This window comes from Macaca mulatta, chromosome 2 (genome assembly GCF_049350105.2).
Source record: "Macaca mulatta isolate MMU2019108-1 chromosome 2, T2T-MMU8v2.0, whole genome shotgun sequence".
NCBI classification, from domain to species: Eukaryota; Metazoa; Chordata; class Mammalia; order Primates; family Cercopithecidae; genus Macaca; species Macaca mulatta.
Window position 1 is genome coordinate 163,953,560 of NC_133407.1, and position 18,519 is coordinate 163,972,078.

General features: G+C 36.0%; 1 protein-coding gene across 4 annotated transcripts in view; it reads right to left on the reverse strand.

Annotated features, from left to right (window-relative positions):
- Positions 1-882: 882 nt before the first annotated feature.
- Positions 883-18,519, reverse strand: part of CFAP91 (cilia and flagella associated protein 91) — a 63,777-nt gene continuing 46,140 nt past the window's right edge. Inside the window, exons 17-19 of one of the 4 annotated variants that reach the window (XR_013413417.1) lie at positions 16,942-17,103; positions 9,742-9,842; positions 2,761-2,946 (exon numbers count right to left, since the gene is read on the reverse strand). Coding sequence is in view for 3 of the 4 variants with exons in the window: in NM_001194476.2 (NP_001181405.2) it covers positions 16,943-17,103 (161 nt within the window). In the remaining variant the exon portion in view is untranslated. 4 annotated transcript variants of the gene reach the window in all.

Sequence of the window (18,519 nt, forward strand, 5' to 3'; positions counted from 1 at the left end):
GCTGCAGAGAGGCGCTACCTTCTCTGCTGAGAGCTGAATACTCATCGTGATGACCTGCCTGCAGAGAGGAGCCATCCACTCCATTGCCTCCTTTTTGCTGAGAGCTGAACACTCAATGGGATGACCTACCTACAAAGAGGAGCTACCTACTGTGGGTCTCCTCTGAGCTGTACTAACACTCAACAAAACTGCTCTTCATCTTGCTCACCCTCTACTTGTCTGCATACCTCATTCTTCCCAGACACAGGACAAGAACTCAGGCAAAGGACCCACTGTCCACAGAGGTTTCTGGCCAGAAAAGCAACACCCCCAAAATCCCATAACACTACTATATTGCTAGGGTTCTAGCTGGCTTTTGTTCCACAATTGGTAAGCACAGTTGAAGGCCATTCACTGTTACTCAGGGGCTTGCTGGCATTCTCCACTCCCCTAGTAACCAAGTCTATAGTCCTCTGTGCAGTTTGTTGCATAAAATCACTCCAAGTGTTTGTAAATACAACTCTACCCTCAGGGGGGTACCAGTGGCCTAGAACTGAGTAGGGGGATGGGAGTTAGCAGTGGAAGCTCCTCCTGAACTAACACTCAGGCTCTAACATAATTTGTCTGGGAGTTCTGTACTTCAGGAACTTAGAATTCCCAACAATTTTGTGCTAACAGTTTCTCATCCTAAAGAGATCCTTTACCCACACTGCATACTTTCCTTTTGGATTTTACCTTGCCTCCAGCTAAAGCACTGCCTCTCTTTACAATGATTCACTATATCTGATTATGCATCCATGCAAAAAGTTTTCTGTCTCAGACAGTTTGTTGTGATTGTGCATTGCTATTGATCGTACTAGTCTGGCCCCAATTCACTACATGGCTCCAGTCACTATGACCACATGGCTTTAAGTGTGTGTTTTTATTGTCACTATAGGTGTTTTATTTTCAAAAGCAAAAATTAGAAAAGTTGGAGCTTTTTAACTCAAGCCGTTATAAGTAAAAGATTGCCAGTACCAGGAAAAAGTTTTCTTCTCCTGGTAAACTTCAATTAGTCAATGAGAATTGTATAAAAACTTGTATTTTCCTTGACAGTCTAAACACAAAACATAGTTTTAGAAGTCTACATAAGGATAAAGACTTTTAAAGAAAATATCATACTTTAAGTTTCATTACGTATGTCCTTTATCAGAAGCTATTTTAAATCCTTTTTCAAACATTGATTTTAATTAAAAATTGATTTTAATTAAAATAAAATTTTACTGGAACACAGTCATGCTCATTCATTTCTGTGTCACCTAGTGCTGCTCTTACCCTACAACAGCAGAGTTGAGTACACAGTTATGATGGAGACCATCTGACCTGCAAACACTAATGTAGTTACCCTTTGGCCCTTTACAGAAAGTCTGCTGTTCCCAGCTGTATAGCATTCGCCTCCTACCTTCTATCCCATCAGCCCAACCTAACTCACTTCTCATTTTGTGTTCCTGATGTTTTATTTCAAAAGCGAATGATATAACTTTACCTAGTTCAGGTTAGCATTTTTTAAAGAACAAAACAAAATTTAGTTGCTTCCTTATTGGTGCAGTGTTTTTTTGTCAGTGATCCTCAGGGGAAAAAAAGGTGCCCCAATCCTAGTTTTGCTAGGGCAAGGTGAACCCTTTCAAGTTTGTATACTTAGTTTAAAAAAAAAACCTCAGAAAATTAATTATTAAACTCTGATTATTGTTTCTATCTTATTTGTTCTGGTTTCTTCTTCAAGAACTCCGATTGCTGTGGGATAGGTCATCTACAGCTAACTGCTGTCATTTTAATCACTTTGCCCATTCCTTCCCATCTCATGTTGGAGCACTTAATAAATGTGTCGCCAACATTACCAGTTTTATTCTCTGCTGTGATATTTCTGCCCTTTTCACTGCATCCAAATGAATGTGCAGATTTTGTTGCTGGATTTTAAATCTTTTTACATTTTTCCCATCTTAGCCCATTTTCTTTCCTTTTCAGCCCGCATCTGTCTATTTTTTGACCTTGTCTGTTCTTATTATTCCCTACTTCAGTTTCTGAAAAGACCCTTTCTTTTTGACTCCTATTAAAAACACCCAGCAAATGTTTCTGAAATTTTACTTGTTTCTTACAGTAAAATATTTTCTAACATAAGCTTTTATTGTTTTCAGAGTAGCACACACTTTCCTTTATAAATTCTTTACTTGAGCTCCATGTTGATGTTTTTGCTCATTTACTGTTTTTTCCTATTTGCCAGTCTTTGAGGAAGAATCCTCATGGAATCCTGATGCTTGTCAATACACAGGATGGGCAGATTGCCTTTCAACAGCACCATCTCTATGGCTGTTGCATGAACATACTTCTTAGATCTAAAGCTCAGAAGTGGGTTGATGTGCCACTGTAGAAGTAGACCAAAGCATAGTTTTCTGTTCCAATGAAGATGGACACTTGGGTTTCCAGTTTGGGACTATTGTGAATACCACTACTATAAATATTTTTGTCATGCCTGTTGGTGCGCATACTCATGCATTTCTGTTGAATATATATCTGGGAGATAAAATCCTGAGTCATGGAATATGCACATTTTCAGCCTTAGTAGATAATGCCAATGTCCTGCGAATAGTGAACCAAAACTACTTGGAAAAATATTCCACAACATTTCCTTTTGTTTGATTCAACAAACCAGCACATCCTCATAGTTAACAAAATATTGAAATGAGACATAAGAAAATGTTCTTTTTAAGTAGGGCGTCTAGAAGACACTGAAGAGAATGAAGATTTTTCATTTGATTATTATTACTGAAAACCATTATAAATTATTGGGTGTTTAAGGAAAACAAATCTCCTTTCTCACGAAACACACATTGGCAAGTTTATGAGCAGTGCACACTTTGGGAGAAGTGCAGACCATTGGAATTCTTTATGATGATTCGCACTGCTTCTTTTTATTTTTTTAATCACAATCTGTAAAAAAGAGCCAAACAAATGTTTATGATTATGTCATCTTTTAGAAACATTCATTATCAGATCAATACATGCAAAAAATTACTGTGATACAGTGTGTCTGAGCCCTAGCTTTGAACTCCGACAGCCCCACACATATCCCAGCTCTGCCATTTATAAGCCTTAGGGATCCAGATGTTTCTTACTTCACAGTGTGTCAGTTTCCAAATTCTAGCACTTAAAAAAATATGTACATTAACTAGGTTGTAATTGAAAATAATATACATACATCATAAAAAAAATAAAAATACAAAAGAATGTCAACATGAGGAAGATAAATCTCTTTTCCCCAAGTGTGAACTCCAGTCCCCAGTTTCCATGCCTGACAACAGCTACCTACCAATTTCTTATTGACCTTTCCAGAAATATTCTCTGTATATTGCAGGCATAATGTATATACATATATATATTTGTTTGTATATATACATATGTATTTCTAACTTTTAAAAAACTATGTATGCCTTTATTTCATTACTTGTCCAAATACTACTGGAACATAAACAGAAGAGTCAGACATGTACAATAATAACTAAGTTTATCATCTTTGGTTCTTGCCATCTTTCAATTACATAAAACCCATAGCTGCTTACCCATTTTTCAATGTTATCATCTCAAAGACATGTTTGTGAAAGTAGGTGGGTAGAATAAATTTTATCTAACAGTATGTTAGCCTAATTTACAACTTTATATATTTTCATATGATATGAAGCTTCAATTCATCCTCTTGACCTGGGTCTTGCAAATACCAGGAGCAGGCCTGCTTATGAATGTCCTGAAGAGCAGTTATCCACGGAACTTTTGTTTGGGAAAAGTTAATATGTAGACATTGGAGGACATAAGTACTGTTTCTGATTCTCTTTCCATTTTACTTTAACTTACTGCCAACATCCTTTACTATTTCATTTATTTACTTTTAACTGACAAAGAAAGATTATATATATTTGTCAGGTACAGCATGATGGTTTGAAATACGTACACATTGTAGAATGGCTCAGTCGAGCTAATTAATATATGTACTACTTCATATACTTTTCATTTTTTGGGGAAAGAGTGCTTAAAATCTCTCTTTGCTATTTTCAAAATATAATACATTGTTATTAAATAGAGTCACCACGGTTGTACAATGCATCCTTTGAACTTATTCTTCCTAATGGAAATTTATATCCTTTGACCAACATCTCCCTACCACACTAGCTTCTGGCAACCAACATTCTACCCTTTACTTCTATGAGTTCAACTTTTTTCTATTCTACATGTAAGTGATAGCATACGTGTATGTGTGTGGATGCATTATGCCTGGTTCATGGCATTATGCTGGTATTTCTGTGCCTGGCTTATTTCACTTAGCATAATGCCCTCCAGGTTCAGACATGTTTCTGCAAATGACAGGATTTCCTTCCTTTTTTTTTTAAGGCTGAATAGTATTCAATTGTGTGTATACCATCATCTGTTGATGGACACAGGTTGATTTCAAATCTTGGCTATTGTGATTAATGCTGCAGTGAACATGGAAGTGCAGATATCTCTTTCACACACTGATTTCATTTCCTTTGGATAGATACCCAGTTGTGGAATTGCTGGATCATATGGTGGTTCTATTTTTTATTTTTTGAGGACCTCCGTGATGTTTTCCACAATGGCTGTACTAATTTACATTCCCACCAACAACATGCAAGGTCTTTTCTTCACATTCTCCTCAACACTTATTTTTTGTCTTTTTGATAATAGCCATTCTAACAGTATGAGGTGATATCACATTGTGGTTTTCGTTTGCATTTCTTGAATGATTATAACATTGGGCATTTTTTTCATGTATCTGTTGGCCATTCATATGTGTCTTCTTTTGAGAAATGTATATTCAGTCCTTTGCCCTTTTTAATTGGGTTATTTATTTTCTTGCTATTGAGTTGTTTGAGTTCCTCATATATTTTGAATATTACCAGATGTACAGTTTGCAAATATTTTCTCCCATTTAGCAGGATGTCTCTTCACTCTGTTTATTGTTGTTTTGCTGAAACTTTTTAGTTTGATGTAATCCTTTTGTCTGTTTTCACTTTTGTTGCCTGTGCTTTTGAGTCATATCCAAAAGATAATCATCCAGACCAATGTTAGGAGTTTTTCCCTTATGTTTTCTTCTCGCAGTTTTACAGTATGAGGACTTATGTTTAAGTGTTTAATCCATTTTGAGTTGGGTTTTGAAAACGGTGTGGAGAAAAGGTTCTAATTTCATTCTTCTGTATGTAGATATCCAGTTTTTTCAGCATCACTTATTGAAAAAACTGTCCTTTTCCCATTGTGTGTTCTTGGCACCTTTGTCAAAAATCAATTAACCGCAAATCCGTGGGTGTATTTCTGGGCTCTCTATTATGTTCCATTGGTCTTTGTGTGTAGTACCATGCTGTTTTGATTAGCATAGCTTTGCAGTAGATTTTTAAGTCAGTTAGTGTGATGGCTTTGTTCTTTTTGCTTCAAAATTATTTTAGCTACTTGGGGTCTTTTATGGTTCCATATGAATTTTAGGATTGCCTTTTCTATTTCTGTGAAAAATGTCATTGGAATTTTGATAGAGATTGCAGTGAATCTGTAGATTGCATTGAATCTGTAGATTGCATTAAGTAGCATGGATATTTAAACAATATTAATTCTTTCAATTCATGAACACAGGATATCCTTTTATTTAATTGTGTCTTCTTCAGTTTCTTTCATCAATGTTTGATAGTTTTCAATGTACAGGTCTCCTTGATTCAATTTACTCCGAAGTATTTTATTTTTTTCCTTGCAGCTATTATAAATGGGATTGTTTTCTTGATTTCTTTTTTGTATAGCTTGTTGTTAATGTATAGAAATGCTACTGATTTTTGTATGTTGATTTTGTACCTGTAACCTAATTCCTTTATCATTTCTATTAGTTTTTTTTGTTGGAGTCATTAGGGTTTTCTATATATAAGACCATGTCACCTGCAAAGAAAAACAATTTAACTTCTTCCTTTCCAATGCAGGTGCCTTTTATTTCTTTCTCTTGCCCAACTGTGCTGGCTGAAATTTACAGTACTATGTTGAATAGAAGTAGCAAGAGTGGAGCATCCTTGTCTGTTTCTGATCTTAGAGGAAAAGGCTTCAACTTTTTACTGTTGAGAATGATGTTAGTTGTGAGTTTGTCATATATGGATTTTACTATGTTGAGGTACATTTGTTCTATAACAAATCTGTTAAGAGTTTTTTTTTTTTTTTGTCATGAAAGAGTATTGAATTTGTCAAATTTTTTTCTGAATCTATTGATATGATCATGTGATTTTTGTCCTTCATTCTGTTAATATGGTATATCACATTTATAGATTTGTGTATGTTGAGCCATTCTTTCATCTCTAGGATAAATCCCACTTGATCATGGTGAAAGATCCTTTTAATTTGTTGAATTTAGTTTGTTACTTTTTTTTTTTTTTAGAATTTTTGCATCTATGTTAATCAGGGATATTGGCCTATAAATTTTCTTTCTCGTAGTATCCTTGTCTAGTTTTGAAATAAGAGTAATGCTAATCTTGTAAAATGAGTTTGGAAGTATTCCCTCCTTTTCAATTTTTTTGGAAGACTTTGCAATTTAAATGTTTGGTAGGATTCAGCAGTGAAGCCATTGGGTCCTGCCTGGGATTTTCTTTGATGAGGGTCTTTTCATTACTGATTCAATGCCCTTACTTGTTAATGGTCTATTCTGATTTTCTATTTTCTTCACGGTTCAGTCTTGATAGGTTGCATGTGTCTAGACATTTATCCATTTCTTCTAGATTGTCCAAATTGTTGGTATGTAGTTGTTTATAGTAGTCTTTTATCTTTTGCATTTCTGTGGTATCAGTTGTAATGTCTCCTCTTTTACTTCTGATTTTCCTTGAGTCTTCCCTCTCTGTCCTTAAGTAGTCTAGTTAAAGGTTTGTCAATTTTATTTTTTCAAAATACCGACTTTTAGTTCTGTTGATCTTTTCTATTATTTTTCTAGTCTCTACTTCACTTATTTCGGGTCTAATCTTTATTATTTCTTTCCTTCTACTAATTTTGGGCTTAGTTTGTTCTTTTTTTAGTTCTTTGAGGTGTAATATTACGTTGTTTACTTGAGATCTTTCTTCTTTTTTGATGCAAGCACATATTGCTATAAATTTCCATCTTAGAACTGCTTTTGTTGCATCCCATAACTATGTCTTGTGTTTCCATTTTCATTTGCCTCACGGTATTTTTTTTTAATTTCCCTTTTCAATTCTTCTTTGACTTCTTGTTGTTCAGGACCATGTTGTTTAATTTCCATGTAATTGTGAATTTTCTGAAATCCCTCCTGTTACTAATTTCTATTTTATATACCACTGTGGTTGGAAAAACCATACTGGCTATAATTTCAATCTTCTTAAGTTTGTTAGGCTTGTTTATCAGTCATCAGTCTTGGAGAATGTTCTGTGTGTATTTGAGGAGAATGTGTATTCTGCTGCTGGTGGATGGAATATTCTATATATGTCTGTTAGGTCCATTTGGTCTAAGGTGTAGCATAAGTCTGATATTTCTCTATTGATTTTTTGTCTAGATGTTCTGTTCATTGCTGAAAGTGGGATACTGGAGGTCCCCACTATTACTGTATTACAGTCTAGCTCTCCCTTCATATCTATTAATATTTGCTTTATATATTTAGGTGCTCCAACGTTGAGTGCACATATATTTATAATTGTTAAAGCCTCTTGATGAATTGACCCCTTTATTATCACATAATGACCTTTTTGGTCTCATTTTATAGCTTTTTACTTAAAATCTATTTTATCTGATGTAAGTTTAACTACATTTGTTCTATTTTGGTTTCTATTTGCATTGAGTATCTTTTTTCATCCTTTCACTTTCAGTCTATGTGAGTCCTTAAACTGTGAAGTGAGTCTCTTGTAGGCTGGACATAGGTCTCATTTGTTTGTTTTTATCCACTCAGCCACTCTATGTCTTTGCATTGGAGAATTTAATCTAATTACATTCAAGGTAATTATTGATAAAGACTTACTACTATCATTTGGTTCATTGTTTTATGGTTGTTCTGTAGGTCCTTGTTCTTTTCTTCCTCTCTTGCTGTATTCCTTTGTAATTAGGTGACTTTCTCTAGTACTATGCTTTGATTTCTTGCTCTTCACCTTTTGTGTATTTAATATACGTTTTTTGCTTTGTACTCACCATGAGAAATATATAAAACACCTTATAGTTACAATAGGCTATTTTAAACTGGTAACAACTTAAATTTGATTGCATGCAAGAACTCTACACTTTTTAACCACCCTCCTCAACATCTGTGTTTTCAATTTCACAAGTTACATATTTTTATGTTGTATATCCCTTAACAAATTATTGTAGGTATTATTTTTAATAGTTTTGTCTTTTAACCTTCATACTAAAGATAAAAGTGATTTACACGCCATCATTACAGTATTAGAATATTCTGAATTTGACCATGTACTTACTTTTACCAATGAGTTTTATACTTTCATATGTTTTTGTATTACTAACTTTCAACTGTGGAATATGACACATATAGGAAAGTACCTAAAAGCAATGTACAGCCTAATGAATTAATGTACAGTACTCATCTGTGTAAATATCACCCAGGTCAGGAAATAGTATTCCATAAGCTCCCATTTACCCCTTCCCAATCACAATCCTCTCTTTACCTCCTAAAAGTAATCACTATTCTGATTTTATTTTTACAGTAGTCACTTTCTTACTTTTCGTTATACCTTAACTTTCTAAGTATGCATTCCTAAACACTATAGTTTAATGCTGTTGGTTTTGAACTTTATATAAATAAACTCATACTGTGGATTATTTTTGGATTTGGCTTATTATGGTGCTTATTATATTTGTGAGATTCTTCCATATGTTATATTTAGTTCTACTTCATTGTAATTACTGTAGAGTAAGGAATTCTGAAAAGGGCTTAATAGTAAATATTTTAGGTTTTGTGAGTCAAATGACAAAATCAATGATACTCATTTAACAAAAGAGAAAACAAATTTTCATAACATTTTTGATAAAATTTAAAATACACTACTAATAATTGACTATAGCTTTTTGTGATATAGTTATCTTAATGAAAAGAATGGAATTCTTATTTGGGGGAATAACATTTTGCTTAATTTGGGTTCAAGTCATTGAAATTGATTGCAAATGTTCATTTATTAATAGCAATGTGTAATTAGATTTTCCTCTTTCTCATTTCGTCTTTGAAAATGAGATTTTCCCCTATCTTATCTCATCCCTATGTCATCTTTGAAAATGTCTTTTCATTCAGAACGGTATGGCCAATACTGGTATCCATCCACAATTATATACTTTTATATAAATATCCATATGTATTGCTTGGAAGGCATTTATAGAATTCTATTAGATTCTTCTCTTGATATTTTCTTTTTAGCACGTCATTACAATACAGATTACTTCCAATTGAAGGTAAAATGGACTTGCTTCCATTGCAGATAAATAGATTTTGACATTTCCTTTGCACTTGTTTCAAAGTCCAAAATTGCTACTAGAAAAGTAGTTTAGGCTCAGAAAATATATCCAATGCAAATACATGTAGGAATGAAGATCTTCCTTCTTGTTTTAACTTTTCATAACATAGGAAGTATATTATTTGGGATTCAAATAATGTTAGTTGCCAGTGAAGGGACCTCACCATAGCATAAGCTCTGCATGTGAGTTCTGCTTGCCTTGCAACATTAGGGCAGATTCATTAAAAAATATTACCGAGTCTGCAGCAACAGCCAATTTCCAAAGCCAGTCAGTGTTCTGCGACAGTAGCTGAGGATGGTGCTCTTACTTACAAAAATCTCAGTCTTGGCCCTGAGCTGGAAAAAATCACACTGAAACTTTATCACTCTGAATCACTGAATGTCAGAGTGATGGTGCAAGCCAGAACATTCAGCTTCTCTTTCTGACCAAAAACCAACCAACCAACCAACCAACCAACCAACCAAACAACACACATACACAAAAACCCACAAAAAACAAAAAATGATAGAAGTGTCAATGGTTAGGTCCATGGAACTGAGTGAATTTTATTACTGACATAACTGGTTAAATAACATGATGGATTCAAACATTTCTCAACCAGAAAAAGGGTATCTACCTAAAACCTAAAGCTAACATTATATGGGAAAATTTGGCCTCACCCTAGGGGCTCCTCTGCACCCTAATCCATCATGCCAGCCCACACAGCTCCCCTGGCTTCTCTTTCCCTTGGTAATGTCCCTCTGCCCTTGGCAAGAATATGCATCTGTAGTTGTTGGGCATAATATTCTACAAATGTCCAGTAGGCCAAGTTTTTAAAAATTATGTATCTAAAATATTCCATTTTAATTTTATTATTATTATTGAGACAAGGTCTTGCTCTGTCACTCAGGCTGGGGTGCAGTGGCATGATCTCAGTTCACTGCAACCTCTGCCTCCTGGGCTCAAGCAATCCTCCTGCCTCAGTTTCCCAAGTAGCTGGGACTACAGGCGCACACCACCATACCTGGCTAATTTTTTTTGTATTTTTTGTAGAGACAAGGTTTCACCATGTTGACCAGGCTAGTTGCGAACTCCTGAGCTGAACTGATCCACCTGCCTTGGCCTCCCAAATTTGCTGGGATTACAGACGTGAGCCACTGCACCCAGCCAAATATTACATTTTTAAATGCTTTTTCTCTCTGCTCGCTTGTTAGTTCCTGATAAAGATTAAAATTTCCCAGAATTATTGTGGATTTGTCTATTTCTACAGGCAGTTCTGTTAAATTTTGCTATATTTAGGGTAAAGGCCGTGCTATTAAGTATATTTAAATTGTGACATTATATCTTCCCAATAAATTAGACCTTTATTTTTATGGCATGTCCTTCTTTTTCTCTAATACTTTGTGCCTTAAAGTTTTCTTTGATATGAATATTGCTATATCTGCTTTTCTATGGGTGGTGTTTTTACGGTATCTTTTTCAATCTTTTAACTTGCAACCATTTTGTATATTTAGATTTTATATAGGCTTCTTGCAAGCAGCATATAATTTAGTATGATTTTTATTCAGTCTGGTAAATTCTGACTTTACTTGGAATATTTTGTCCATTCACATTTAATGTACTCAATGACAAATTTTGGTTTACATCTGCCATTTTATTCAGTGCTTTCTATTGGTTCTGTTTCCTTTTTTCTCCTTTCTATCTGCTTTTTGTATTGAGTGTTTTGAAAACTTAATCCCATTTTCTTCTGTTAGTTTAGACATCATATATCTCCTTACTATCCCTTCAGAGTTACCCTAGAGGTTACAAAATGCATCCTTGAGTTATCACGGATCATTGAGTTATCAATGTCAACTTATACTTTTATCTTCCTCCTAGACAATGCAAGTGTCTTAGAACAATTTAATCTATTTAGCCCTCTTCTGACTTATATATTACTCTTTTGTTTTATAACTGCATTGCTCCTATTACTGCTGTTTCTTGTAATTATTGTTTTATGCAATCAATAAGCCAATCCACATACGTGTCCTTAAATTTATTTCCAACCTTCCACCTGGGATAATTTTTCTTCTGCTTAAAAAGCACGCTTTAATAATTTCTTGTGTTGCAGATCTCCTAGTGATAAATTTTATTAGTTTCATTTGTCTGAAAATGTCTTTCATTGCCATTCTTGAAGAATATGTTTGCATGAAGAATACATTTGCATAGAATCCTACTTTATTTTGCTATTTTGATATATTGAACATATCATTCCATCTTTTTGGCTTTCATTGTTTCTGATGAGAAGTCAACTGTCAGCTTAATTGTTGCTCTTCTGAAGGTAATTTATCATTTTTGTCTGAATGCTTTTAAAGGTTTTTTTCTTTTTGGCTTTCAGCAGTATTAGTATTCTAAGATGTATCTAGGTATGGTTTTCTTTTTATTTATTCTGCTTAGGGTTAAGAAGTCTTCTTGAAAACAATTCTTTTATTATTTTTGGAAAATTCATATTCCATATGATCTCCCAACATATTATTCCTTCCTTTAGTAGTCAAATTTATTCAATCAGTGGTCCATACCTACTCACTTTTTCTCCTTTTCTAAATCATTAAGTTATTCTAAATCTATCCTTCTCTCTCTTCTATAAATTCCTATCCTTTTGTCTTTCCATGCTTCTTTCTAAATATCTCTGAGGAAAGATTCACTGAGTTTCTCATTTTTGCTACTGTATTTTTAAATTCTGGAATTTCTATTTTCTTCAAATATGCTATATCATTTTTATTATGTCCAATTCTCTTGAAATTTTCAATATTGGCATTTACCCTTTGAACACAGTAAGTGTCTTAGCTCAGGCTGTCATAACAAAATACCATAGATTGAATAGCTTAAACAGCAGAAATTTCTTTTCTCACAGTTCTAGAGGGTACAAGTCCAAGATCAAGGCGCCAGCATGGTTAGTTTTGGTTGAAAGTTCTCTTTCTGGCATCTAGATGGCCACCTTCTCACTGTGTCTTCACATTGAAAGTGGAGGAAGAGAGGGAGAAAGGAAGAGAGAGAGAGAGGGAGAATGGCAGAGGGAGAGAGGAAGAAGGAGAGGAGAAGCACTGTGATGTCTCTTCTTGTAAAAGCAATAACCCCATCATGAGGGTTCTGCCCTCATTACCTTATCTAACCCTAATTCTCTTCCAAAGGTCCTGTCTCCAAATACCACATTGGGGGTTATAGCTTCAACATATGCATTTTCAGGGACACATTTCAATCATAGCATTCTACCCCAGGTAGAATTCATGTTCCTCACCATTCATTCTACACCAACAATACCAAAAATCTTAACTCATTCCCACATCAACTCTAAAGTCTACAGTTCAAATTCTCATAAATATTATCCAAATGAAGTACGGGTGAGACTCAAGATATGACTTGTCCTGAGGCAAAATTATTCTCCACCTATGAGCCTGTGAAACCAGCCACACTATGTGCTTCTAAAATACTATGGTGGGAGAGGCATAGGGGACATATTTCCTTCCAAAAGGGAAAAATCAGAAGAAAGAAATGGGTGATGGATCCTAAGCAAGTCCACAACCTGGCAAAGCAAATTCCACTGGATCTTAATTCTTGAGTATAGTCTTCCTTGGCTTAGTGTCTTGCTTTCTAAGCCCACTGGGGTGGCAGCATCATTCCCATGGCTCTGCCCCTTTGACTCTACAGTGCCCCATCCCCATGACTCTAGGTAAGTGTCTGCTCCCTGTAGCTCTGCTGACCCAGGGTCCCACCCCATAGCTCAGATGAGCTGGGGTCCACTGGGTGATCCTTCCTCCAAAGCTCATGGTGAAAGCCACCTGGCCTGTTGAAACTGGGACAATGGCCCTGATGACCTCTGGATCTCCTGTGGAATCATTTTTCCTTCTTCTTGAAGAATAGTGCACGTTTGCAGCTGAATAGTTCTATCATCCCATCCTGTCTAATTCAAGAAGTCCAATCAATAGGCTTCCTTAATTTCATCCTGCAATGTTTCTGCTCATATAATCCCATACACTTATCAAATGTCTGTTAACCGACCCTTAGCATTCCCATCAGAAAGAGCTTTCTCTTTTTTTCCAATATGAACAGGCTAAGAATTTTCCAAATCTTCACATTCTGATTTCTTTTTGCTTAACAATTGCTTCTTCAATTAATCTCTTGCCATTTGCATTTTACGATAAGCAGTCAGGAGGAACCAAGTTGCTCCTTCAACACTTTGCTTAGAAATATCCTCAGCTAAATATCTAATTTCATTGCTTGCAACTTCATCCTTCCATTAAACACTACAGCACAGTTCAGTTAAGGTCTTTGCCATTTTATAATAAGGGTCACCTTTCCTCTAGTTTCTAATAACATATTCCATATTTCCATCTGAGAACTCACCAGAATCACCCTTGATGTCCATATATATATAGTATATACCTCAAAACTCTTCCAGCTTCTACCCATAACCAGTGGCAAGTCCACTCCCACATGTTTAGGTAGTTGTTACAGTAGTACCCGACTCCTGGTACCAAAATCTGTCTTAGTCAGCTGGGGCTGCCATGACAAAACAACATAGACTGGACGGCTTAAACAACAGAAATGTATTTTCTCATCGTTCTGGAGGATAGAAGTCCACAGTAGTAAACATAGTTATTTTAAAGTCTGTGTCTAATCACAAAGGCATAAGAACGATACAATGGACTGTGCAGACTTGGGGGGAAGAGTGGGAAGGGGACGAGGGATAAAAGACTACAAATATGTTGCAGTGTATACTGCTCTGGTGATGGGTGCACCAAAATATCACAAATCACCACTGAAGAACTTACTCATGCAACCAAATACCACCTGTACCCCAATAACTTATGGAAAAAATAAATAAAGTCTGGGTCTAACAACTCCAATATTTTAGATCCTTTTATGTCTGTTTCTGTCATCTGTTGTTTTTGCCGCTTGTTCAGATTGTCATGTCTCCTCATGTACCTGAATATTCTTGATTGTGTTCTAGAAATTGTGAAAATAGAGGTCTAGAACAATGTTAACTTCCTGTAAAGAGAATTTACGTTTTATTTCTGGCAGGTTCCTTGAGGCAATAGAAACCAAGAACCTCGTTAAGTTCAATTTTTGGGATTGAGATTTTTAAAATCACTCAGATGATGAGAAGCTAAACTACATTATACGCCAGGGATAGTTTACTTCCAGTCAACCCTTACCACTAGGGCATAGCCTTTTAGAGTCCCTACCCAAATGAAGAAGGTTTACCAGGGCCCCATCCTTGACTCAAGTTTTTTGTCCCCCTGGTTTTGCAAAGCTTTTAAAAATACTGCTCAGTCTTTCAGCCACATTTTCTAGAATCTTCATATTCTCCCAGGAAAAAAGTAGCTCCAAATGCCAGACCCAACCCTCTAAATTTCTATCTTCTCCTAGATTTTGGCCCAGAAATTCTTCACTATTTATTAGCTCTCTGTTCAAGCTAATTAAAAATACATATTTTTAAATACGTATTTTAAATCAGTGGTCCATGCCTACTGCCCCTTTCCCTAGCCATCATTGAATAATCTCACATCTGTCCTTCTCTGCTTCCCTCTGCAAGAAGGAAGAGGGAAGATATGCTTTGGGGACAGCTAAGCTGCATGTTCCAACCATTTAATTTATTGGTTGATCACCTTTATTGAGTGTCTGTAATTAGCCTGACAACTAGACTTTCTTGCAAGTAGATTTTATAATTATCATATACGCTTTACATAGGCTTTAATGAAATACATTTTACTTTAAGTATAAAATAGAAGATAATTTTTGTTCTCCTCTGGCTTGATTTCACAGGTCACTATGGATGTCATGGAGTAGGTATCATAATCAGAAGTAAAGGCAGATGCATTCAATGCAAACTGTGTAAATTATTAATCTTATTAAATTTCCACGTCAGAAAAATGACCACCCCAACCTTAAGGCTTGCTTTTGTCACAGTAATAAGGTAGGCAAATGCTTTGGTCCTTGAATTTGCATTTTATAGACAATATATAACATAACATGTAATAGATGTTTTATATTTTCAATTATTTCAGAGGTTATTTTACTATTAAAGTCTAAAGTTTTTCTGCTGTAATTTACAGCCACAGTTTGATATTTAAGAGTCACTTATTAGCTTTCTCTCTGCAGTATTTTTTACCTTCCCTCTCATCTCAACCTTCCTTCCATGATTCCTTTTGATTGAGACTTAAGATTCCATTCTATTGGACCAAGGACTGAAGCAGAGAAATTATTTGTATAAGATTATACAATTGGTGGCAGAGTTGGCCAATACACAAAACTTCTGAGTGCCAGACTAAAATTTCTCCCTAGCCCTGGTACTTTCCCCAACCTGATGGTTGGCATACCTTCAGGGCAAAACAGCAGAAGACGTGCCTCTACCACAAAAGGGTTGAGGGAGAAAGTATAGGCAAAAAGTTCACTCCATTCCCCTCCTCATGAGAATTTTAGTTTTAATTGACTCCCTAGCACTATTCTCCTAGTAACCTGATAAGGTGATAGGTGTCAACTGTGTTACTGAGCAACTTGAACTACTTAAAAATGACCCCTGATCGGCAAATTCCATCTGAACTGGGAGGAATGAATACCTAATAGAAAACCATAGCTTTGAGTTTCTGTGAGTATGTTGACTTTTATAGCCGGGCAAATCCACGGTGGGGACCCTGGAAGCTATGCCTATGGAATTATTACAAGAGATTCTGGCCCCTGGGGTGTGAAACTTTTACGCCAGGGCAGCTCCTGTACCCCACCCCCACCCACCTACCTCTTTTCCTTGTATTGTATCTGCACTCCATAAACTAGGGACTAAAGAAAATAGCTATGTGTTCTTCTGCATGGCTATGGCAAGGGCTCCTACAGGAAGAGAAATGTCTGATGTTGCCTTGCTGGAAGCTGTTTCCTGTCTTATATTTTTCTAAGTACATTCATGCCAAATATGGTCTATGTTAGTCTTGTGAGTATGACAGCCTTTAGTTGAGCCCAAGACCAACCCCTGGTGGGCACTGCAGAAGGTGTCTGAGCTAGAATTGGGCAGGCTGTGTGTCTCATGCCATGCTTACAACTAGCACAATGCATTAGGGCATACCTTGTCTACTTCCATAAGAACAAGTTTTTTTTTAATGTATAACACTGACACATTCTGTAGCTTCATTTGACAAGGTACATACACACTAAAAGAACCCATAAAAATAATTTAGAGTCCTATTTTTTGTATCACAAGAGTCTATTTGCTGTAATATAAACTCTAATTTTCTAATAATCTCAACAGTAGATGCTATAACCTAGAGGAAATGTGCCAATTTAAACAGAAGTCCTCCATTTCTTAAACAACAATCTTCCATTTCTTAAACAGCAATTATGATTGTTAGAGCACAGCACAAAGCTGAACAATGCTGCTTTTCTTCCTTTCTCTGCTTTTTTTTCCAGGTGGAAAATCAAACTCACCTTAGCTGTTGTTCTCATTTTGAATTTCTTTCTCAAGTAACATGGCAGCATTTGAGGCCTCATCTTGCTGTCCCTCAGTTAATCTCTTTTGAACCATGCTTTCTGTGCAACTGTGGATGATCTGATGGGCTGCAAGAATATGTTTCCGCTGTGCGTTCCTCACTGTGCCAAAGCAATAGAAAAATTTTCACTCTGAAAGTCTGAACGAAACCATTCCCAAATGTTTCAAGAGAGTCATGATAGAAATAATTTTGCAAACTAAAGGTAAACCCAACCCAAATCTAATTTCTTTCTGCTCCCTCTGTTCCCACTCTCTGGTTCAGCCCAGTCATACTCCTTCCCACCAGGCTTGCCTCCATTCCACTCCTCAGCAGTTTCCCTCACCTGGAATGCCTGTACTCCAAAACCTGGAAAGCTCATGTCCAACATCCTCCAGGAAGTCTCCTCTGACTACGTCAGCCCAGATTTACCACTTACCGCACTTCAGTTTGTACCAACCTATTCAGCATTGAAGCATTTCATGTGAGTTACATTTTGTTTGATACCTAGAGTGTAAATAACTTACAAATAAAGACCTTGTCTTATACTTCTTTTTGAGCCTTAGTTCTTAATGTGGAGGGGACTTACTGATTGATGATGAGTTTATGAGCTCATGGCTTTAGAAGGTAGTCCTAGCTCCAAATTCTAAGAATATTCACTATCAGGTAAGCACCTAAGCCCTTGGAAAGGAGTAGTGATGATGATGATGTTAGCAGTTAGCATTTGTCCTTACTTTGTACCAGGTACTGTTTTAAGCAGTTGACATGTAATTCTTCATTTAATCCTCCTAAAAGATAGTATTTTAATATCCTCATTCTCAGAAGAAGAAACATGGACACAGAGACATTAGATAATTTACCTTTTTTTGATCCACTTTACGTTTTTCTGATCCATTGGCTTTTTAAAAAGTGATATATCTCAAAATCGTCTGTATGTAATATTATCTTAATTTTGGGTAAAGAGTGTATATACAATATATATGGTTCTCATTTGAAAAGAGAAAAAAAAGGTCCTAGTGTGCTCCCTGTTCATATGGCTCTTTTGATTTGGCAAAAATATAAAGGGAAGAGGCTAGGGACTCACACAACTTGACCGCAGATAAGTGCCACTGGATTCCTTTCACTCAAGTCTTCCTCCAGATCCTCAACTCAGACTCCCAAGGTGAGAGAGGGGATCACAAAGTAGTAAATTTTTTTTTTTTTTTTTTCCAGACAGGATCTCACTCTGTTGTTCAGGCTGGAATGCAGTGGCACAATCTCGGCTCACTGCAGCCTCCACCTCCCGTGCTTAAGTGATCCTCCCACTTCAGTCTCCCAAGTAGTTGGGACTACAGGTGCATGTCACCACACCTAGCTAATTTTAAAATATTTTTTTGTAGCAACTGGGTCTCCCTATGTTGCCCAGGCTGGTCTTAACTCCTGGATTCAGGTGATCTTCCCACCCCAGACTCCCAAAGTGCTGGGATTACAGACTTCAGCCACCACGCCTCGCCACAAACTAGTAATTATTAAACCCACTGTTTTCCTCCTCTCTTTCAAT